At 42.4% G+C, this 24837-nt stretch overlaps 2 protein-coding genes across 3 annotated transcripts in view; one reads left to right on the top strand and one right to left on the bottom strand.

Moving 5' to 3' along the window:
- LOC129835181 (equilibrative nucleoside transporter 2-like) overlaps window positions 1-7765 on the top strand; it is a 32234-nt gene extending 24469 nt beyond the window's left edge. For both annotated transcript variants that reach the window (XM_055900618.1, XM_055900619.1), the window contains exon 13: window positions 4176-7765. In XM_055900618.1, coding sequence (XP_055756593.1) covers window positions 4176-4287 — 112 coding nt within the window. In that variant the 3' untranslated portion in view covers window positions 4288-7765. The remainder of the gene's footprint in view (window positions 1-4175) is intronic.
- A 126-nt stretch (window positions 7766-7891) lies between these two features.
- The window catches only part of LOC129835183 (serine/threonine-protein phosphatase PP1-beta catalytic subunit), a 28063-nt gene continuing 11117 nt past the window's right edge, over window positions 7892-24837 (bottom strand). The window contains exons 2-8 of the mRNA XM_055900621.1: window positions 13852-13983; window positions 13301-13531; window positions 12938-13042; window positions 12442-12513; window positions 11559-11710; window positions 8833-8967; window positions 7892-8428 (exon numbers count right to left, since the gene is read on the bottom strand). Of these exons, the coding sequence (XP_055756596.1) occupies window positions 8324-8428; window positions 8833-8967; window positions 11559-11710; window positions 12442-12513; window positions 12938-13042; window positions 13301-13531; window positions 13852-13983 (932 nt within the window). The 3' untranslated portion in view covers window positions 7892-8323. The remainder of the gene's footprint in view (window positions 8429-8832; window positions 8968-11558; window positions 11711-12441; window positions 12514-12937; window positions 13043-13300; window positions 13532-13851; window positions 13984-24837) is intronic.

A 24837-nucleotide genomic window follows, 5' to 3' on the forward strand; every position in this document is an offset into this window, starting at 1 on the left:
TGTGACCCTACTCTCCAAGGGTGTCTCAGGGAGAGTGGGATATGCAAAAAAAACACATTTAAATCACAGACTTGGTAACGTGTGAAATAGGACAAGTACAAGTGCACATGTGCACGCTCCGTACGTGACAGTCCACTGTCGTAACAATACGCCAGTTATGCACATATTAACTCCTTTAATCTCATTTTCATGGCTTGTTTACACACAATCTCTCTCTCTCTGGCATGTCAGTCTGTTGACTTAATCAAATGAGGCTAATTAGCATCATAGCAAAGTTCCCGTCAAAATCCGTCTGTTTAACCTGTTAGTGTGTAGGGGGCGCTATTTTCACTTTGGGAAAAAATCGTGCCCAAATGAAACGGCCTTGTACTCTATTCTAGATCGTACAATATGCATATTATTATTACTATTGGATAGAAAACACTGTCAAGTTTCTAAAACTGTTTGAATTATATCTGTGAGTAAAACAGAACTCGTTTTGCAGCAAATTTCCAGACAGGAAGTGAAAAATCTGAAATCGAGGCTCTGTTCCAGGGCCTGCCTATTCAACTGGCTTATATCTATCGATATACATGCACTTCATACGCCTTCCACTAGATTGTCAACAGGCAGTGGGAGGTGAAATGGGGTGTCTAGCTTGATCTGAGGTCGAACAAGAGCTTTTGGAGTGACAGGTCTGTAAATTTCATTGTCTTCGAAGGCGCGAGAAGGAACCCCAGATTGCCTTCTGAAAAGCGTTCGGTATACACGGCTAATATCTCCGCCTCTGATTTTATTTGATACATGTGATAATATCATCGTAAAGTATGTTTTTTCAACCAAGTTTTATCAGATTATTCAACGTTTATCGGGACTTTTGGAGTTTTTCGTTGTTTGCGTCGAGAGAAGATGGACATGTTCGCGCCACTTGGCTAGCTAAGGTTGCTAATTCGACAGAAAAAAGGACATTCTAAAACCAAACAACGATTTATTCTAGACCAAGGACTTCTTGTACAAGATTCTGATGGAAGCTCAGCAAAAGTAAGAACAATTTATGATGTTATTTCGTATTTTTGTGTGAAATGTTTAGTCCAATTCTCCGCCCTTTTAGCGGGCGCTGTCTCGCAATAACGCAAGCTGTATGTCGTACTAAAGTTATTTTTAAAAATCTAACACAGCGGTTGCATTAAGAACCAGTGTATCTTTCATTTGCCATACAACAAGTATTTTTATGTAAAGTTTATGATGAGTTATTTGGTCAGATTAGGTGAGTGTCAGAAATATATCCGGACATTCTGGGAAAAAGTTGCTACATTTTCACAATGTATAACCACGGTTTTCAGCTCTAAATATGCACATTTTTGAACAAAACATAAATGTTTTTTGTAACATGATGTCATAAGACTGTCATCTGATGAAGTTGTCCAAAGGTTAGTGATTTATTTTATATTTATTGCTGGTTTTTGCTAAAGCTATCTTTGCGGTGAATAAATGCGGTTGTGTGTTTGGCTATTGTGGTACGCTAATATATTTCTATATTGTGTTTTCGCTGTAAAACACTTAAAAAATCGGAAATATTGGCTGGATTCACAAGATGTTTATCTTTCATTTGCTGTATTGGACTTGTTAATGTGTGGAAGTTAAATATTTCTAAAAAATATTTTTTGAATTTCGCACTCTGCGAAGGCAGCGGAATGTTGTGGGTGTTCCGCTAGCCGAACCCCGGGGCGAGAAAGGTTAAACTAGCTATATATATAAAAAAAAATTGCGTGGGTTGTGTCTCATTCCATCACATCTGCTGATTTCGGTCTTCCACATCTACGGTTGAAGGTGGCTGAGCTACAGCAGTGTTTGTCAGACCAGGAGACATAGCGAAAATGGGTCTTCTCACGAAAACGTCTGTAGTGTCTGAACGGTTTGGCCTACAAACTAGTATGCACAAAGCGAGCGCCATATAGAAATGGTTTGTCGAGATCGGTGTGGAAGAACTTGACTGGCCTGCACAGAGCCCTGATCTCAACCCCATCGAACGCCTTTGGGGTGAATTGGAACGCAGGCTGCGAGCCAGGCCTAATCGCCCAACATCAGTGGTCAACCTCACTAATGCTCTTGTGGCTGAATGGAAGCAAGTCCCCGCAGAAATGTTCCAACATCTAGTGGAAAGCCTTCCCAGAAGAGTGGAGGCTGTTATAGCAGGAAATGGGGGTACCAACTCCATATTAATGTCCATGATTTTGGAAATAAATGTTCGACAAGCAGGTTTCCACACACTTTTGGTCATATAGATATAAGAAAGATCAGGAATATACACTATCTCTCAGATATTGTCACGTTCCTGACCTATTTCTGTTAGTTTGTTATATGTGTTAGTTGGTCAGGACGTGAGTTTGGGTGGGCATTTTATGTTTTCTGTTTCTATGTTGGTTTTTGGGTTGCCTGGTATGGTTCTTAATTAGAGGCAGGTGTTTGGCGTTCCTCTAATTAAGAGTCATATTTAGGTAGGCGTTGTCACAGTGTTCGTTGTGGGTGATTGTCTTCCGTGTCTGTGTCTGTACACCACGCGGGACTGTTTACGGTTTGTTCGGTTTGTGTAGTCTATGTTTCCTATTTGTGCGTTCTTCTTGTTTTATGTAAGTTCGTCGTCTAGGTCTGTCTACACCGTTTTGTTGTTTTTGTTAGTTTAGTCAAGTTCGTGTTTTCGTTAATAAAATATGTCATTTCACTACGCTGCGCCTTGGTTCCCTCAATACTCCTCCTCTTCAGATGAAGAGGAGGAGGACTGCCGTTACAGATATAGGATAGACGCTTCAAAACAGTACAATTTTTTTTATCAAAAAGGAGTTTATATGTTTTGCCATGCAATGTTATTCAATGTGTTTCTAATCGCTAATAGCAGTAAGGCCAAATTCAATGTTTTATAAAATATTTTATATAATTCAGGGATGTTTTTAAATGTTTTACTTTTTAGTAGTTACAGTCTTGTCCCATCGGTGCAACTCCCATACGGACTCGGGAGAGGCGATGGTTGAGAGCCAAGCCGCACTGCTTCTTGACACACTGCTCGCTTAACCCGGAAGCCAGCCGCACCAATGTGTCGGACTAAACACCGTCCAGCTGGCGACCCCACAAGGAGTCGCTAGAGTGTCGTGGGACAAGGACATCATGGCTGGCCAAACCCTCCCCTAACCCAGACCAACTTCTGTGTTTACTTCCTGCATAACCTCTAAAACCAGAACCATGTACTGACACTATACACACACACACATACAGTACCAGTAAAAAGTTTGGACACACCTACTCATTCAAGGGTTTTTCTTTATTTTTCATATTTTCTACATTGTAGAATAATAGTGAAGACATAAACTATGAAATAACACAGATGGAATCATGTAGTAACCAAAAAAGTGTTAAACAAATCAAAATATATTTCATATTTGAGATTCTTCAAAGTTCCCACCATTTGCCTTGATTTGCACACTCTTAGCATTCTCTCAACCAGCTTCATGAGGTAGTCACCTGGAATGCATTTCAATTAACAGATGTGCCTTGTTAAAAGTTAATTTGTGGAAATTCTTTCCTTAATGCATTTGAGCCAATCAGTTGTGTTGTGACAAGGTAGGGGGGTATACAGAAGATAGGCCTATTTGGTAAAATACCAAGTCGATATTATGGCAAGAACAGCTAAAATTGGCAAAGAGAAACAACAGTCCATCGTTACTTTAAGACATGAAGGTCAGTCAATCCAGAAAATTTCAAGTACTTTGAAAGTGTCTTCAAGTGCAGTCGCAAAAACCATCAACCAGCTTGAATGAGTAGGTGTCCAAACTTTGGACTGGTACTTTACATACAATCATCATATACGCTGCTGCTACTCTGTTTATCATAGATCCTGATGCTTAGTCACCTTACCCCTCTACATATCTACCTCTATCACTCCAGTATCCCTGCCCATTGTAAATATGGTATTGGAACTGACCCTGTATATAGCTTACTTACTTTCCTGTGTTCTTATTTCTATTTCTTGTGTCTTTGTTCTACTTCACTTTATTTAATAGTACTACTGAAATTGAGTACTGCATTGTTGGGCAAGAGCAAGAAATACATTTCACTGTACCTGCATACTGTATCTATGTGTATACTGTCTGTGTCATCCTCTATTTCTACATCCCTGTAACCCTTTCTCTCTGTCCTCCCAGGCTGGTGGCGTCCAAAGATGCAGAGACGGCCGGGGCCCTGATGACTTTCTTCCTGGGCCTGGGCCTCTCCATCGGGGCTGGCCTTTCTTTCCTGCTGCGTCTACTGGTCTAGACAGGCACACCAGAGGGACCACCACCATCCGTCACCAGTCCCTGTTGTTTCGAACAACAGGCGCCTTCATGGCCATTCATAAATTGAGCGACCACTGCTACCAAATGCCATTTTTATACCTAGAAGGACCTAGGCTGGGAATAGAGAGCTGCCTGCATATAAAGCCTGTATCAAAATGAATTTAGTACTAACCACAATAGATATTATACAAGCGATTTGAGTGTTACCTCTCCATCTGCCACATACATACACTATACTCAATGAAATAACTGCAAGAATGGCCTTAAGAGCCGACTTTAAGGGAATAATTATATATGAATGCTTGCTACCTACTTCACAAGTGGTTTACAGTGATAAGAAGACATCACTGGTTGCCTCTCGGAATAATGGACACAGTCAGTGCCAGACCGCTCTAAACTTGGGTCGTTTTCGTTATTTTTGAGTTGGACCATTTTAAGGATTTTGAAGGGGGAAAATTGTATAAAGTTATTCGTTTTCTTAGCTTTAGAGCTTTTTATGTAAGGCATTAACTTTAGTCAAGTACTGTAGCTGTGTGAGTTTTTGGAGAGCTGATGTATTGTTACACTAAGTAGTCCCATTTATTATAATCCTGCCTAGAAACGACAGAGCAAATCATACGATTTCTGTCTCTGAAGTTGATTTACTTATTCTTTTCAACAAAGTATTTGATTTGATTTAAAACTAATGTTTCGGTTTTGATATCATGACGATATGAAATAGAACATTGTTTTACCACGGAAGAGCAATGAAATCATTTTTTGTATATTCAGTTTGGTTACAGCTAGGTCTCTTCATTATTGTTATTTACACATCAGAACAGAGTTACCATATTACACAGAAAACATGGACATTAGTCTGTCGACATCAGCACATTCCTACATTTTTAGCCCATTGGAGTGGAGGTACCACCTATGGCGTGTTCAGTAGAGTAAAACCGATGTCATGTACAGAAAAAACCCTATTCACCATTCCACATAAGATTATCGTGTCTGCTCAGTTATGTTACCTTTCTATCTGTGACTCATCGTTTCAACCACCTGACCTAGGTGTCGCAGTCATCCGATTGCCCTGTGTCTGACTCACTTCCTGTTTACGTGAGGATAATGGCCTAGTAGGACTGGTTTTAGAAACAAAATAAGTTTATTGATAGGACCACTCCAGTCCCCTGTTAGCCAAGCAGCTTCTGGGAGCCTAACCATATTCCTAACCCATTCATGTCCTCTGTTAGCATCGAGTCTGACCTTAACTCCATTCCGCTTACCCAACCTACCTAGTCACTTTGTTTAAATAGAGATTTTGCCTTAGGTGTGGTGTACACAAAGGCGTGCTGTTCCAGCTTTCTCAAAAAGGAAAAAAACCTAGGCTTCATGCTTTGTCGTAAGCAGGGTGTGCTTGTCTCGATGTAATTAAATGTTTCACTTCTGACAATGACCCCGAAAAAGTGGCAGCTATTCTGTAGTGTCGATGAGGTGAATTGGTTGGATTTAAAGTAACGGTTTTGTTTCGCTGTTGGTCATTTACTAGAGTAACCTATTTTGAAGTAGGATCACAACCTAGAATGGCTGCTAGCTGTCATTGTTTGAGGAGTTAGCGCTGGGCAAGGTGTCTGTATCTGCCAATCTTTGAGCTTCATACTTCATAGAGTGTCACACAGTGGGAGTACTAGCTAAACTGCATTACAGTAGGCCATTATAGGGCCTTACATTTTACGACATTACCATAACACTAAATCACAATTCGAGATACAATTCTCTGCCGATTTTCATTTCTTGAATGTGTCATGGCCACGATGACTGACTTGGAGTCAGATTTAACATTTTTAAAATGCCAGTATAAAGAGTGCCATGAACACAATAAATGACAACAAATCACTTTATTTTCTAAAACTGGGCTTTCAAGCTAGAGATTTCTAGGACTATAAATGTATTTATTTTTGCCCATTTCCAATTTTATTCTACGAATGAACGCAATGATTAGAACCTTAACTACTGCATGAACCATGTTGTGTGTGTTTGCTCTTTTTTGGTTTCTAGACTTTCTCCATTACTCTTATTTTATTCTCCATTGTTTTATTGTTTAATGCTCCGGAACTTGTGACTTCTAAGTCTTTCTTTTTTTAACGTTCCACTTTGGGCTGTGTCAAGGTGTAATTTATACATGTGTAGTCTATGAGCAGAATTACTGTCTTACCTCAATTAGCAACAAAATCCCTAGTTTGAAAGCCTATTTTTCGAGAACCTGTTTCATTTTCCCGACATTTTCCCCCACGTTGGGCCACTCTAGCAATTTGAGTTATAGCCAATGAGCTTCAGTGCCCTCGCCATTTGAGTGACAGCTAGCAAGATGCACACACAGCAGAGGGAGAGCCATGACGTGGTGCACATATCTGCACGTGATGTAGTGTGCAATTTTCTTTTTTGGCTCATGAGCGCTACTTTCACAACTACTAGCTAAAAGGTATACAAAAGTACCGGAGAATCTCTTTATTCTAATTTCCCTCTCATGAAATCTTTTCTTTTGATTTGATCAATGTGTATGAGTGATTTTTCGGAATGGAGTGAACTAAGTCATAAACGAGGTACCTGTGCATGAAGTGTTGTTGAGTGAAACAGCCGTTTGGTTTCAAAAGGGCTGGATGGAGGGCTGATGAGGACAATGGCCCTGTTTTGAATACACCCCAATTCTCCACCCTTCACCCAGTGTGCACTTTCTTGCATTGACGTTAACAATAGTGGAAAGTGGAAACTCCCTCCAAGCAATGCTTTTAAATCCATGGCGAGGAGTGTGCACACTTCAGGAAAATGGTGGAGAATCGGAACCATTACTATGACTTATTTCTGTCAGGAGTCAGGACTCTGGGTCATGACCTTGTCTGAATGATTTAACATGGGATTGTCGTCACAGTGAGGTCGTATACTGTAGATCACCGTTGACAGCCTAGAGTTGCGTAATAACACATTACTTGAGTAGGAAAGACTGAAATATAGCAAAGGCCAAGAGTCCGACATACTTTTGAACACCCTCTTTTTAGGGAGCGAGACCAGATCGAGGCAATAGCCATTCAATTATTAGTTGTAAGATAAATAATAGCTGTTGTAAAAGTACTTTAGGCACTAAGCCTTAACATGGTTTTTGAGACCCTGGTTATGAGAGGAGTTTTTTTCACGAATATAAATGCCATTGTTACATACATGTTACTGTACAGTGTTTTAATACAATTTCAGCTTTGTTTTATGGAACCACAATCATGCCAATCAGTTTTAGGTTGTGGCTGTGAGCAGGGATTTGATCTGTCAGGATCGTACTGTATGATTGTGCAACAGACATTTCACATGCGCTACTACAGCGAAGGGAATCATGGCTATGTCTATGTACATGTTTTGCGTCGTTATTCTGTGTTGAGGAATTTGACTTTCTGTTGGAATAGTTTTTGATGACATTAAATGGATTCTTTTTAGATTTTGGTTCATGTCTTTGTTCAGTACCTGAGTGAACATCGAAACAAACAAGGATTAATGGAGTAGGTGTTCTATTTGTTTCTGCATAGAAGGCACTATCAATAAAAAATCAAATAAAAACCGGACCATATAATAAAAAGGTTTATTCCCCATTTTTTTGTAATTTTATTGAAAACCCAGCAGTCGTCATTAACACCTGTTCTTACTGGATAGGAATGAAATGCTCAACTGGAGCTAGTAGCCGGTCATTCTGCCATAAGCCCAAAAACGCAAGAAGAAGAAAAAACACTTCTGCAAACAGAATGACTACTTTTAAAAAACAAGTGTGGTTGGTTACACAGTTGCTAAAGAAGCCTTTGGCAGGAGAGCGGCGCGTGACAAAAGTTCAGAGGGGAAGTCAAATCAAAAAACGGGTGGCGGAGGGCATAAAATCAAAAACTTTGCTTTGGGTTTTATCTACTTTCGCTAACAAGTGTTTTCTCTTGTGGAAAGCGGATGAGGGACCGTCGCTCGTCCACGACGTCCGCTCATCTCCTTCCTCGCTCTCGCTCCCACCTTCACCGTTTCTTTGGCGGGACGGCTGTGCGGGGCGGGGTGACGGGTCGGCCGGAGTTCATCCCTCCGTACTGGTACTTGGCCTTCTTCTCAGATGGCTTCAGGATCTGCACAGTTATAGTGGACAAGGACAGATACACGGATCATACATCTAAATCCCAACCAAAGGCATATACCACCTGTATAATTGTACCCAATTCTTTAATATGTTTGGTGAATCATTAATATCAATAGACACAATAAGAGACTAAACAGTATAATTATATCACACCTAAGGGTTGTTCGGCCCCAGGTGTATCCCAGTGATAGTCGTGATATAGTTACAATACAGAATGGACAAAAGGCTTATTGCTTAAACATTGTACAAACTTCACTGTGTGGAATGATACATTTTAGGGACTTATGAGAATGTTCGCAGTCAGTGTCTCGGATTTTACATCCACACCAATTGTACGCCATACAGACGGAAACCAGCTGTGGTTGTCAGTGGTGCCAATGGCACCGCTTTTACCTGGAAGGAGCACATCAGGGTCTCATCAACACTCATCATGCCGCCGGCGTTGTCAAACTCTCCACAGTAGTTAGGAGCTGAGAACAGAGTCACCAGCTGCCGCTTGGCAAAGAACTCATATCCATCCTCCACCACCTGGTGGAGACACACACAGTCAGCACATCAGAGGACCCGCAGTATCACAGTCAAGATAGTCAATGTATTTTACAGAGTTAAGTTGTAGTATTGCAACAGCAAGTGAGGTGTATAATACTTTTCATGTGCTGTTGTCTGTGTGTATGTCAGTGTATGAGTGCTTTATCTAAGAGTGAAGGTAGTCTTTTTTTTTCTTAACGAGTGGCTTATGAGCCTGGCGGGTAGGAGCGTTGGGCCAGTAACCAAAAGGTTGCTGGATCGAATCCCCGAGCTGACAAGGTAATAATCTGTCGTTCTGCCCCTGAGTAAGGCAAGTTAACCCACTGTTCCCCCGGGCGCCGATGACATGGATGTCGATTAAGGCAGCCCCCCGCACCTCTCTGATTCAGAGGGGTTGGGTTAAATGCAGAAGACACATTTCAGTTGTACAACTGACTAGGTATCCCCCTTTCCTTTATGGGAAAGATAGACAGTTGGAAAGACACAGGAAAGGTAGAATAGGAAGGGCAAGGGTCACTGGCCATGAATGTAGTAGTACATTATGATTATGAGCTTGCTTAGTCTAGAACCTAGACTAGACTAAACTATAGGCTACCTACTGGGCATATGTGGATAATTGGGTCCTATTTGGTTGAGACGTTAAAGAGTTTACAACCTATATTCACTCACTCAAAAAGACAGCCAAAATTGAATTTGCTTGAATTTAGTTGAATTTGCAATGTGTTATCACTATGCTTTAAACCACCTAAAAGCACAACCAAATTCCAATGGAAAAATTAGGTCAGATTTTTGGTTCAGTTGTCACCAGAATGTCATACGCTGTGCTTTCAACCATTTAAAAGCACAGCAAAGTTCAAATGGGAAAACAATGTCATATATTTTTGATAAGAGATGAATGTGTTATCACTGTGGTTCATCTAATAGCAGAACCAAATGACCTGGATTGCAGTTGAGATTACATTAAAAGTACATGGTACAGGGCCTCCCGAGTGGCGCACCGGTCTAAGGCACTGCCCTGCAGTGCTTGAGGCGTCACTAGAGACCCGGGTTTGATCCCAGGCTGTGTCGCGACCGGGAGATCCATGAGGCGGTGCACAATTAGCCCAGCGGCATCCGGGTTAGGGGAGGGTTTGGCCGGCCGGGATGTCCTTGTCCCATCGCGCTCTAGTGACTCCTTGTGGCGGGCTGGGCACATGCACGCTGACTTTTGACATTGGTGCATCTGGCGTCCGGGTTAAGCGAGCAGTACGGCTTGACAGAGTCGTGTTTCGGAGGCTCTCGACCATCGCCTCTCCGGAGTCCATAGGGGACTCACAAAATCAGGGCTAAAAAGTCTAAAAAAATAAATTGTACCTGGTACAAGTAATCAATACTGTTCAAGATTCTGCGCAGATTATTACAGCAATTGCGAAGTTCTCTACAGACCTGCGACAACCTATGCATGCGATCTGGAACATACATCTTTTATATGATTACAGAAGAAGACCTTTATAGAAACAGGAACCTTAAAATGTCACCATGGATGTATTACTCATTTTAAGGTTGAACGTTACAAACGTTTGTAAAAGAGCCTTAAACTTTAGTCTATTTACGGTATTACAATGTAATATTGAATCCTGTTTGGTTGACAATATAACCCAATATCAACATTTAAAGGAGATGTATCTACTGCTGGGATAGTTCCATCTGAGACACTCCCATTCTTTAACGTTCATTTTTGGTTGAGATTGAGATGTGAATCCAACATATTAATGATTCATTTGAAAACTAATTGGAATTAAAGCCAGACTAAGTCAGTGGCACAGATGGAAGTATCCAAGCAGTAGATACATCGCCTTCAAATGTTGATATTTGGTTGCGTTGCCACTAAATATCATTACATTTTAAATCAAACCAGAGCTTGTAACCCTAGGCCTATTGTATTGTCTATTTTTAGGTGCATCCTTGGTTTAATTGAAACAATGGCTGTTGATGACTTTGCAGATGCAATATAGGCCTAAATAGCATCATTGAGGATAAAAGCGATAATGTATGGTCCCATTTTAATTTGCTCTGTTAAACCTACTCTTTGGAATGACGTATAGCAACAGTGAATCTATTTAGTTTTAAAGTGAACTTCTCTCAACAATCATTCTCACGATAGCACCTTGTTAATAGTCAGTGTCAAACATCATAGCTAATCATGGCTGGGCTTGGTTAAAACCCTGGATGGGAGACTGTAGATATATCAATTCTTTAGTAGGTGCTTACCCAGCCTATTGTTTTTTCTGACAGTGGATATAACATTGAAGATCTGACATTGTTTTAAAGGTACAAACTCAACATATTTTATACAAGGTTTGTCTCTGTTGAAATTTGGTTACCATGATGACATAAATCGTGTGGTTGAAATGTTACCGTCAAAAACGAAATGTTACCGTCAAAACAACAGTTTACGGTGATGACTTTAAAAAAAATACAATTTATGTTCCACGTAGATTCCACGTCACAATGCGCTGACTAATTATGTTCAAACAATGTTGACTCAACCAGTTTGTGCCCAGTGGGTAGTCTTTTTTCCCTAGCAGAATGACAGGTCAGTTCAGTTGTACCTGGTGGGCTCTGCAGATGAGGTCCAGATCGTGGCGGTTGAGGAACTTGCTGACCACATCAGCCCCAAATGTGAACGAGACCCCGCGGTCATTCTCCCCCCAACCCTGAACGTCTTTGTCTGGGTCCGACCACAGCAGGTCACACAGCAACCCTGGAAAACACACACACACACACACACACACACACACACACACACACACACACACACACACACACACACACACACACACACACACACACACACACACACACACACACACACACAGCAGGATCTGAGACGTGAACAATGGCCTCGGTGGTTCACATCGCGACCATATAAGGAGATGTGTTCTAGAAAGGTCTGATGAGCCGATACTGGACTTGGTCAAAATGTACTTCTCTTTAAAATGAACCAGACAGTCAGGTTTCTGTGACTTATACAGTGAGTATCAGAACCTTATTTAGATATAACTATACATAGGTCTACTGTATTGACATAACAATAGGTTGTCCTGGACACATGAACAGTCTTTTAAATCATTTTTAAATAACCCATATATGGTCATGTCAAAAGTCAATTGATTTAGAGAATCAGAAAATCTTTAAAGAATTAGCTCCATTGTACAGTACAATAATCTGGGATCACACTTTACTGTGGGCAATTCAATAAAAATGTTCTTAGGAAATACTGACCACTACTGGCCGCTAAAGGAAGTAGCACTTGTTTTTGTAATGTTGTAGAGGTGTGTGTGTGTGTGTGTGTGTGTGTGTGTGTGTGTGTGTGTGTGTGTGTGTGTGTGTGTGTGTGTGTGTGTGTGTGTGTGTGTGTGTGTGTGTGTGTGTGTGTGTGTGTGTGTGTGTGTGTGTGTGTGTGTGTGTGTGTGTGTGTGTGTGTGGACCTACCCGTGTCAGGGACGTCTGTGGGTCTCATGATGCGACGGATCTGCTCCATAGACTGCAGGTCTGGAGAGAGGCCTGGTAGGAGACAGAGGAGCACAGAGACAATAGCACTCAGTCACAGTAATCAAAAACACATCCATTTAAAATCCACACACTTTCAAGGTCACTTTTCCTACCAGAACCAGCACGTTGTAGGATACTGCTCTACACGGAGTCTTTAACTATTGTTTTGCACCTAGTCATAGTCATGACTCATGTCCAATGCCTGCTTGCATTGTTATTCCGTTGTATACATATGGAACAGATGCATAGTATGTAATAATTATTGTAAAGCACTAAATAATGATTTGTTCTATAGGGTGTTCGTTTGACTGACAGTTACGGGAAAAGGTTTGCTACATCTACTTTAATATTCATTTGCTGAGCAAGACGACGATCGTTCAACAGCCAGGTCATAGACAGGGAGTTTTGAGTGGCAGCTCCTCCAGGAGTGCTGTACCTCCATGGCAACAGAAGATCTTCTCATCCACGATGGCAGCGATGGGAAGGCAGTTGAAGCAGTCAGTAAATGTCTTCCACAGCTTTATGTTGAATCTGCGCTTACCTGGAGAAACAGTGAGACAAAAAAAACTAAACTTTATAACATCTGGGCTCTTGTAATTCCAGCAACTTTACTTTTGTAACAGATGCTGCCCTGTGTTGAAGGGCTGCATGTGTTTTTCCAAATAAGCATTCATTAGTGTGCGTGTCGCGGCGGGGTATTTGGCTCAATTACTTGTATGAAACCCAGACAATTGCACTAGGCAATGTGTTGAAGTGTCTGTGTGTGCCGAGCGTGTGTGCAAGCAGGCGTGCGACTCACACTCGTCGTAGAAGCCGTAGATACGGTTGATGGAGGCACACTCGTGGTTGCCCCTGAGGAGGAAGAAGTTCTCGGGGTATTTGATCTTGTAGGCCAGCAGTAGACAGATGGTTTCCAGGGACTGCTTCCCTCGGTCCACGTAGTCCCCCAGGAACAGGTAGTTGGCCTCGGGCGGGAAGCCCCCGTACTCAAAGAGCCGCAGCAGGTCTGTGTACTGGCCGTGGATGTCACCTGAGAGAGGGAGGAGGCGAGAGATAGGAGGAACGTAACTACCCTAGCCTAGCTATCCACAGTCAGGGCAATTCATGAATAACAGGTGCAGAACTGGACATGAGGGGGAAACGATGTGCGTTCGAGATACACAGATTCTGCGCCGACCAACAGATCTTCATAATCCCCGGAGAGGCATTTACTCAATGCGCTAGACAGAGATCCTATAATAATGTAATTGTACGGCGCTATAATAAATCACACTTAATGTGATGAGGTTAAAAAGTGGAGGGGAGATGTAGTGGGGATTCATCATCACTGTCGTCATCATCACCACCTACCACAGATTTTGAGGGGAGCCTCCAGTTCCAGGAGGATGGGCTGGCTGAGGAAGATCTCTCTGGACTTGATGCAGAGGCCCCTCACCTCAGCCTCTGACATCTGCACGATCTTCCCAGGGCGACATCCCCGCACTGACACAGAGACCGACAGAGACAGTTAGATTTGATGGCAAAGGGTACTGGAACTTAAAGACACATTTCACTCAAAAGTCAGATGTTTTCAGACCTCAAAATGTAGAGTGGGGTCAAGATTAAACCACATCCCACGGCATCAGTTGTGGTTTTAATCTTGACATTAGAATACTTCAGAGGTCTGTAAACGTCTGGCAGACTTTGATTTGAAAGTGTGATGTCCCTTTAAGAACGGCATCTCATCTGTAGTGACACTTCATCTTTCTGCCAAGTGCAACAGACATACGTGTCGTTCTTTTTTGGCTTCTCAGTAGTCAGCGTGATAGTGCAGTACTACCGAGGCCTGCCTGAAGTGATGACTGAAGGGGGGTGGCGTGGAGAGGGCGGGACTAATCCAGGTTAAGAGCGCAGGCACACCACTCTACTAAGCAGGTACCCCCTACTACCCCCGAGCACGCACCCCTACTTACTTTTACTTACTTTTCACGTTTTTTTAAAATCTGTGTTTATAACCACAACAGGAACACATGGCGAGTCCGTCCGGCCCAATGTCCCGAGGGTGAGGTTTTCATGAAACAGCCAAAAAGGGTCAATATGAGGGCCTGAGTTGTGTCAACACAGTGGTCCAAATAGACTGACAGTCTATTTGCCTTCACAACGCCAGCCATTCACAATAACTGGGGCAGGGATGGGACTGTGTGCAGTAAGTGCCTTTTCTCACACTATGGCAGCTACAGGTAGACCTACTCCTATTGTAACAGTAAAACAGTACTGGCTGTGGTTGTTGTTGTTATTTTACATGACATTAAGTGCATTTGGAAAGTATTCAGACACCTTGACTTTTTCCACATTTTGTTACGTTACAGCCTTATTCTAAAATTGATTAAATCGCCCCCCCCCCTCATCAATCTACACACAATAGCCCATAATGACAAAGCAAAAATTGTTTTTTAGAAATGTTTGCAAATTTATGAAAAATAAAAACCAGAAATATCACATTTACATAAGTAACACTTTACTCGGTACTTTGTTGAAGCACCTTTGGCAGCGATTACAGCATCAAGTCTTCTTGGGTATGACGCTACAAGCTTGGCACACATGTATTTTGGGAGTTTCTCCAATTTTTCTCTGCAGATCCTCTCAAGCTCTTTCAGGTTGGATGGGGAGCGTTGCTGCACAGCTATTTTCAGGTTTCTTTCTTCCCTTTTTCTCCCCAATTTCAAGGTATCCAATTGGTAGTTACAGTCTTGTCCCATCTCTGCAACTCCTGTACGGACTCGGGAGAGGTGAAGGTCGAGAGCCGTGCATCCTCTGAAACACAAGGATCCAGCCGCACCAATGTGTCGGAGGAAACAATACCGTACACCTGACGACCGTTCCAGCGTGCATGCGCCCGGCCCGCCACAGGAGTTGCTAGGCACGAGGGGACAAGGACATCCCGGCCGGCCAAAACCACCCCTAACCCGGACAAAGCTGGGCCAATTGTACGCCGCGCCATGGTTCAGCTGCGACAGAGCCTGGACTTGAACCAGGATCTCCTTAGACCACTGCACCACTCGGGAGGCCTCTCCAGAGATGTTCGATCGGGTTAAAGTCCAGGCTCTGGTTGGGCCACAAGGACATTCAAAGACTTTTCTCGAAGCCACTCATGCTTTGTCTTGGATGTGTGGTTTGGGTCATTGTCCTGTTGGAAGTTGAACCTTCGCCCCATTCTGAGGTCCTGAGCGATTTGGAACAGGTTTTCATCAAGGATCTCTCTGTACTTTGCTCTGTTTATCTTACCCTCAATCCTGACTAGTCTCCCAGTCCCTAATGCTGGAAAACATCCCCACGACATGATGCTGCCACCACCATGCTTCATTGTAGGGATGATGTCAGGTTTCCTCCAGACGTGACACTAGGCATTCAGGCCAAAGAGTTCAATCTCGGTTTCATCAGACCAGAGAATCTTGTTTCTCATGGTCGTAGAGTCTTTAGGTGCCTTTGGCAAACTCCAAGCGTGTTGTCATGTGACTTTTACTGAGGATTAGCTTCCATCTAGTCACTCTACCATAGACTACCATAGAAGGCCTGCTTGTTGGAGTGCTGCAAAGATGGGAGAAACTTCCAGAAGGACAACAATCTCCACAGAGGAACTCTGGAGCTCTTTCAGAGTGACCATCGGGTTCTTGGTCACATCCCTGACCAAGGCCCTTCTCCCCCGATTGGTCTGTTTGGGCGGGTGGCCAGTTCTAGGAAGAGTCTTGTTGGTTCCAAACTTTTTCCATTTAAGAATAATGGAGTCCACTGTGTTCTTGGGGACCTTCAATGCAGCAGACATTTTTTGGTACCCTTCCCCAGATCTGTGCATCGACACAATCCTGTCTCGGAGCTCTACAGACAATTCCTTCGACCTCTTGGCTTGGTTTTTGCTCTGACATGCACTGTCAACTGTGGGACCTTATATAGACAAGTGTGTGCCTTTCCAAATCATGTCCAATCAATTGCATTTACCACTGCTGGACTCCAATCAAGTTGTAGAAACATCTCAAGGATGATCAATAGAAAAAGGATGCACCTGAGCTAATTTTCAAGTCTCATTACAAAAGGTCTGAATACTTACAGTACCTGTCAAAAGTTTGGACACACCTACTCATTCAAGGGTTTTTCCTTATTTTTACTATTTTCTACATTGTAGAATAATAGTGATGACATCAAAACTGAAATAACTTATGGAATCACGTAGTAACCAAAAAAAGCGTTAAACTAATCAAAATATATTTGAGATTTGAGATTCTTCAAAGTAGCCACCCTTTGCCTTGATGACAGCTTTGCACACTCAAACCCTTGAATGAGTAGGTGTGTCCCAACTTTTGACTGGTACTGTATGTAAATAAGGTATTCCTGTTTTAATAAATGTGCAAAAATGTCTAAAAACTTGTTTTGTCATTATGGGGTATTGTGTGTAGATTTGATTATGATTTAGATTTTATTTAATCAATTTTAGAATAAGGCTGTAACGTACATTTGTTTAGAAAAAGTCAAGTGGTCTGAATACTTTCCGAATGCACTGTAATTGGGTCACATTCATTTAGGTAGCTATATGTAGACACAGGTGTCCCTAAAGTATTCCAAATGAAAAAGTCAATTGTGAACAATGGGCACAATTCATCATAGATTTTAGCAAACTAGGTTTCTTAAGTTATAACTAAGAGAAAGGGTTTTTCATAGCATGCATTTGGGAGGGAAAAAAGCACCAAATATTCAGTCTGTTAAAAAATAGCACATTGCAGATGTAGATGGCAGATTCCCAAAGTCATGCACAATGGATTAGTTGCCATATCCCTAAGCATGTATACCATTTAGCAGTTTCATTGATACCCATTTAATGACAGACTACAGTTCCGGCATGAGCCAGAGAACCAGAGATTCCTAGAAGTGACTGAGCCACTGCCTAGCACCCCACCCATAGCACTGGGGTAAATCCATGTTGATTTGAATGAAACCTTCCAAACATATTTGCCCTTTGTAGAACTGCACAGAAAGCGATAAAAGCCTACAAACAGGGTTGTCAAACTATTTTATAATTGATTTAATTAAAAATAAAATAATGTAATTTTTTTAAACCTTGAAATGCTAATTATCTAAAAATGTGTATCTTAGACTCTATTTTACATCAACTGAGGTTTTTGTGTTGTGCCCGCCAACGGTTGAGACACAAAATGCTCTTGAATACAGAGTGGCTGATAAATGTACTAAAATGGGAATAAAATTACAATTTCAACTTTCGATGGTTGGAGGTCCACACATCAGAGAATATTTGTTGTTTTAAATTATACTGTCAATCTGCCATAGGAAACCTATTGAAATCATAGAAATATTGATTATAGAATGGACATTTAAGTTGACATTTGAGGGTGGGAGTACCGGTGGCCATCTTTGTGGTAGTAATTAGATGTTAAAATGTAATTCAAATGTAAATGGTGTATCAGCTAAATTGCAGTGGTCTGATGGGATATGACCATTCTGGGATTTATATTTCTATGATTGAATTGACACCCACCCTGTATTCAAGAGCATTTTGTGTCTCAACCGATAGCAAGCACAACACAAAAACCTCAGATGATGTAAACTACAAAAAGAAAAAAAGATAATTGAAGTTAAAGGTAAAAAAAAGTCATAATTTATAAAATAATTTGACAACCCTGTTTTGTAAGCTTTTAAATTATATCAAACTCAACCGTTTCTCTTTTCCAGTGATAAAGACACAAACATCTCAGTATGTTAGGGTTTGCAAAATGGGTCAACTTTGAGCACCTTTATGTTTTGGCATTCAGGTCCAAAAGTCATTTTCTGACCCCTTTTTCCACGGGCAAACATGAAAAGTTTTGTTTCAATCAAAAGGGATGCTGTCAAAAAAGTGATTTTGAATTCAAATGGATTGACCCGCTGTCGACTGATACTTCGTGTGACCCGGCTATTTCTGCATTGAGACCTTAAATCAAGCTGAATAAACATTCCCTCTTCTCCTCCAAACCCACAGGAGAACATTATCTAAACACATATCATATTTCTAGTATCCCGAAAGGAGTCATATACAATGAGGCCGGGAGGTAGACCTAAGTGGACCTAGCCTTCCTGTTGAACAGTCTGCCCTCCTAGTTATTGATTTAGACGGGGGTCTCTATCAGAAAATATAGTCACATTCAGAAATAGAAACAACACCGTCTGACTTCCAGCACACACACACACACACACACACACACACACACACACACACACACACACACACACACACACACACACACACACACACACACACACACCAGTGAGGATGAAACCCGAGGAGGATGGGGTCAGCGGGGTGTGTGCATGTCTCTGTGTGTGGTGTCCTCAGACCCTCCACACACTTCCTCCACCTCAGACCGGTGGTGAGGTGTTTGCAGAGAAGCGACTGGGAGTCCCAACATATGAGAGGAGAGAATCAACGCAGACTCCAAAGCCGGGGCTCCACCGCACTGCAACACTGGACCGGAGTGCATCGCCTTACATGTAATGGAAAGGTCTACATGACAGGCATGCACATTCGCAGCCGAAGCTACAGGGCAATTCCACGACAACGGAATTACACGTTGACTCAGATTTCTCACATTAAAAATGTCTGCCACAAAAGGATTACATTTCTTTTAGGTCCAACCAAAACTTGACTTCCACTTTTATCCCCAACCCCTCTGAATCAGAGAGGTGCGGGGAACTGCCACATTGGTCATCCGGGAGCTGTTGTCGAGGGGGGTTAACTGCCTTACTAAAGGGCAGAACGACAGAAACAGATGTCTATGACTGGCTCAGATTTGGCCCGGCCAGGGCAGACTGACCGAATTTCGACTACTTTTTTCAGAGTCCATGGACGTCCGTTGTGGGTCAGTGGTCAGTGGGTGAGGATGCTCGTCACAGTAAATGGAAAGAGGGTACATTCTTAGAATGGTGCTAACTTCCACAGAGGGTTCTATATGGAACCCAAAGGGGTTCTACCTGGAACCCAAAATGGTTCTACCTGGAACCCAAAATGGTTCTAGCTGGAATCACAAAGGGTTCACCTACGGCACGTGTCAAACTCATTCCACAGAGGGTCGCGTGTCTTCGGGTTTTCCCTCCTTCCTTGGACTTGATTGATGAATTAAGATCACTGGTTAGTAAGGAACTCCCCACACCTGGTTGTCCAGGTCTGAAAAACTAAAAACCAGCAGATACTAGGCCCTCCATGGAATGAGATTGACGCCCCTGTCCAATGGGGACATCCGAGAAATCCTTTTGGAACCATTTTTTCTAAGAGTGTGGGTGGTAGGTGTCGTGGTAGGTGTCAGTAAGAGCCGGGAGAGGTGGCATTAACTGGAGAGAAATAGGAGAGAGAAAGAGAGAGAGAGAGAGAGAGAGAGAGAGAGAGAGAGAGAGAGAGAGAGAGCGGCAGAGAGAAAGAGGGAAAGTGAGAAGGAGGGGTTGTCCAGACTGTTTTCGCAGTCTTGCTTTGACAACAGAAAGAGGGTAAAAAAAACAGTAATGAGCTGAACATAACAGTATGCCAGTGGATGGGAGAACAGTTATGAGCTGAACATAACAGTATGCCAGTGGATGGGAGAACAGTTATGAGCTGAACATAACAGTATGCCAGTGGATGGGAGAACAGTTATGAGCTGAACATAACAGTATGCCAGTGGATGGGAGAACAGTTATGAGCTGAACATAACAGTATGCCAGTGGATGGGAGAACAGTTATGAGCTGAACATAACAGTATGCCAGTGGATGGGAGAACAGTTATGAGCTGAACATAACAGTATGCCAGTGGATGGGAGAACAGTTATGAGCTGAACATAACAGTATGCCAGTGGATGGGAAAAGGGTTATGAGCTGAACATAACAGTATGCCAGTGGATGGGAGAACAGTTATGAGCTGAACATAACAGTATGCCAGTGGATGGGAGAACAGTTATGAGCTGAACATAACAGTATGCCAGTGGATGGGAGAACAGTTATGAGCTGAACATAACAGTATGCCAGTGGATGGGAGAACAGTTATGAGCTGAACATAACAGTATGCCAGTGGATGGGAGAACAGTTATGAGCTGAACATAACAGTATGCCAGTGGATGGGAGAACAGTTATGAGCTGAACATAACAGTATGCCAGTGGAAGGGAAGATAGTAGCAGGTGACACAACTGTAGTTTGTGACTACTATCATTTCCCATTGTTGCCAATTCAATTGCAGTAATTCCGTTACTGATTTGGTAACAGAACTGAGTTTTAATCACTTAATAATGAATAAATTTGACAAGGCAACGTTTCTTAAACTTACAGAAGGAAAATAATTGATACAAAACTAAATATAAATGTCGATATTGGTTTGCAAGGGTCTTTACGTCAACATGATTGTGTTTTGATGTATTTCTAATACCAGTAGATGTTGTCTAAGACCACTTTTCCATCTGGTTGACCAGAAATTAAAGCTTTTGCTTATTCCCAAATTTTAGAATGGAAAATGGTTGAAAAATGTATCTATGTCTTCATTTCCCCCCAAAATATAGACTCTTAGCTTTCATTAGACACGTAATTTGACATGCTCCTATGAACTTCACATGTTGGTGCTCATGGGTCCTTTTACATGGAAATGCCACACACACACACACACACACACACACACACACACACACACACACACACACACACACACACACACACACACACACACACACACACACACACACACACACACACACACACACACACACATCATTGTAAAATACATAAAGGTGTACACACACACAAACACACAGAAAAAGACGTGTACACTGACACGTACACTGCTCCCTGTCAGCCACAGTCTTGTGACCTTGACTTCAGATGCAACCGCTGGCGGATTCACGGGAGGTATCAACCCACTAATCCTGCCCCTTTTCTCTGCACTGCAGCGTTTCGACGGCGAGGGGCGGTACCACAGGCAGTCACCATGGCAACACACCAGGGAGGTCATCTGCGAGGCAAGGTGTTGATGAGCGTTGGTTGCTAGCTGAAGGCAGAGCTGATTGGCAGACACAGAGCCTCCACCACTCCACCTACCCCATGGTGTGAATACTAATGTGTCATGTCATGGCCACTGACTGACGTGGCGGGCAGACTAGAACAGCACACCCTAGGCCCTGGATGTTTATGAATAGGCGTCACCACTTGTTTGGTTGTGCCGAGTCAAAATGAGCCAGAGCCCTATAGAATAAACTGTAATTTTGACAAATGTGCTTGACCTGAAAAGACATTGAAGTGTGTTGTGGATTTCTATTGCTTTGTATGAGAGGTTGGTACGGGTTACAAGTTAGGTTTTTCTTTGGTTTTGTTTGAAAAGGAAATCTCTCGCTCCAACATGCAATTTATCACTCCTAATTTGGCCATGTTCTGACAGAGTGTGTGTGTGTGTGTGTGTGTGTGTGTGTGTGTGTGTGTGTGTGTGTGTGTGTGTGTGTGTGTGTGTGTGTGTGTGTGTGTGCACGCACGCACATGTACAGACTGCAAAGGGGGGTAAGAGGAGAATAGGGGTACAGAACCTGACCTTTCGTACGCCAGTACAAGATGTCCTTTCCAGTGCCCTGCAATCTTCCCTCTGCCAGATCAGATCACTGCTATGCAGCCCTCCCATCCAGACCCTCTCCTTCTATCCTCTCCTCTTCTTTCCCCCTTTCTCCCCCTCTCATCTATTTATCTTATGGTTCATCTAAAAGCTGTGGAATCCTGCCCAGCTAGCGCATAACATTCTGAGAACCATATGTTTCTTAGAGCTTGGTGAGAGCATGGTTGTCCTAATGTTATTTTGCATACAACCTTCACACATCTTTCAGGGAATGGTGCAGGATAGTTGCTTGGTTTTGTAACGTTCTCAGCACATTTAAGGAACTTGACAAAATAATGCAATTTTTGGGTAATTTCATTACTTTATCCGAACATTTCCTAAAAGTTAAAATATGGTTACATTTAATAACATTTTTGGAACATTTTCCAACTGGTTTGACATTCAGAGAACGTTAACAAACAACGTTCTTCTGTGGGGATTTCAGTATTTCATAACATTTCTTACAGGCTTCCTCATGGTTCTATTTAAAGTCATGTACTCAGAACATTTAGAAAACGTTCCATAAAAACCACAAGAAAACATTACTAACGTTCTAAGAACGTTCTAAGAATGTTATTTAAAAACATTTAATTCTAAAGCGTCAACAACTCTCTCTCTATCCTCTATTTTGTTAAGTGCGTACAGGTGTGTTGGCCACGCCCACTAATTGGCCACACCTAATCTTAATGAGTGCTTGTTTCCTTTGAAATGGGGTCTGTTTGAATAGACTAAAATGAACAGCTTTGTATGGGAAAAAAAAAACATGGTGTGCTAGTGTAACAGTATAACTTTAGACCGTCCCCTCGCCCCGACACGGGCGCGAACCAGGGACCCTCTGCACACATCAACAACAGTCACCCACGAAGCATCGTTACCCATCGCTCCACAAAAGCCGCGGCCCTTGCAGAGCAAGGGGAACCACTACTTCAGGGTCTCAAAGCAAGTGACGTAACCGATTGAAACGCTATTAGCGCGGACCACCGCTAACTAGCTAGCCATTTCACATCCATAACACTAGCTCCATCTTGGTGATGCAGTGGATTAAATTAATGGATAGAGAACAAAAGATCATAGATTCAAATCTCACCGATGCCGTGCCACAATAAAAATACATGTGTTTGCATTAATGTCTAAGCAAATTAATTTCCATGTGTTCTGTGTTTGAAGTTCCAAACACTTAACCCAAACTAAGTCAGCAGTGTTATTAAAATACTTATTGAAACATTCAGTTAAAGTTAAGTTACTCAGATAACCTCCAAATAACCTATAATTTCTGTTCTCAGAACGTTAATAAAACCTCCAAGGAAAACTCAGGGAACCATTGTAAAACATCCTCAGAATCTCCCTGCAACCTAAAAATGTAAGTTTCTAGAACAGGCAAAATTCTCACTACCGCTCTCAGAACATTCTGTTTTACCGGTCAGGAAACTTATGGCTTCGTTCCCAGAACCAACGGGAAACCAAAAACGTACATTCCCACAACTTCCAAGAAAGCAAATGTGCTAGCTGGGTGGTCCTTCCACCCCCCTCCCTTCTATCATGTATCTGTCTGTGAACTGTGTGTGACTTCACAGGACAGTCTGGCCCTGCCCCTGCCCTGAGATACACAACATTCCACATGGCCTATGCACACACACACACACACTTAGTGTACACACACACACACACACCCCCCAGCTAGCGCATAACGTTCTGAGAATCATGTTTCTTAGAGCTTGGTAAGAACGTGGTTTCCCTATGCTTATATTGTATACAATCTTCCCACAACTTTCTGGGAATGATGCAGGATAGAAACAACAATCTTCTGTGGGAATCTCAATACTTCAGCATAACGTTTCCTACAAGTTTCCTCAAAGCACAGACACACAACACAGCAGAACACCTCCTGAGAGCTAGCTTGTCTTGTCTGGGCCAAAAAGGAGAGGAGTCAGTCACGTTCCTACACTACACCCTGATGTAACAAACCCAACCAGAGAGAGAACGTTGTGCCACAAAGCGATCCCTGGTAGATGACGAGCCTGAAAGGAAGGTGTGGAGCGGGAAACTAAAGCAGAGTGCATATCTAAGGGGCTTAGAGCAGAGAGCGACAAAGGCGAGCTGCGTTCATTTGAGAGCGTTGTTATTCAGAGAGGGCTGAAGGCATTGGAGTTAGAGAAACATTTTTTCATTACTTTTCCCCTGTTATTGTCGGCTTGTGTTTTTAGTGTTTGGACAGCGGTCAACATTTTCACATTTAGCAAAGTAATGAAAGGCTGTCTAGTTGGGTAAAATATAACATTAGGGATTTATCTTTAAAAAAGGGTGGTTTTATGCAATTCAACAACATTTGGAACATGGAAGACTTAATAAACATTTGTGTGTGGGGGGGGGGGGGTTGTAATTTCAGTTTGTGTACATATGTGGTTGTATTCTAGACAACACGAAGATGGTCTTGTGGTTAGTTATAGGGCAACTTGTAGCCTACTTAGCCATCATATTTTTCACTTCCTTGCCTGTGTTTTAAGTAGGAAAGGAGTCAGGTGGGTTGAGAAGTTTTCCAGTCATTGAAAAGAGCAAGGTTCCGTTAATGTTGGCATAGAAGGAGAGAGAAACAGATTCACAGAGTCAGACCGTGCGTCTCCCAGCATTACCATATATGGGTGCTGTTTCGGAGGAGAGGAAGTAGGAAGTAATCTCTCAGGACAAATGAGGACAGAGAGAGAGCACTTCAAAAGTCTTCAG

Source organism: Salvelinus fontinalis, chromosome 36 (assembly GCF_029448725.1).
Source record: "Salvelinus fontinalis isolate EN_2023a chromosome 36, ASM2944872v1, whole genome shotgun sequence".
Lineage (NCBI taxonomy): Eukaryota > Metazoa > Chordata > Actinopteri > Salmoniformes > Salmonidae > Salvelinus > Salvelinus fontinalis.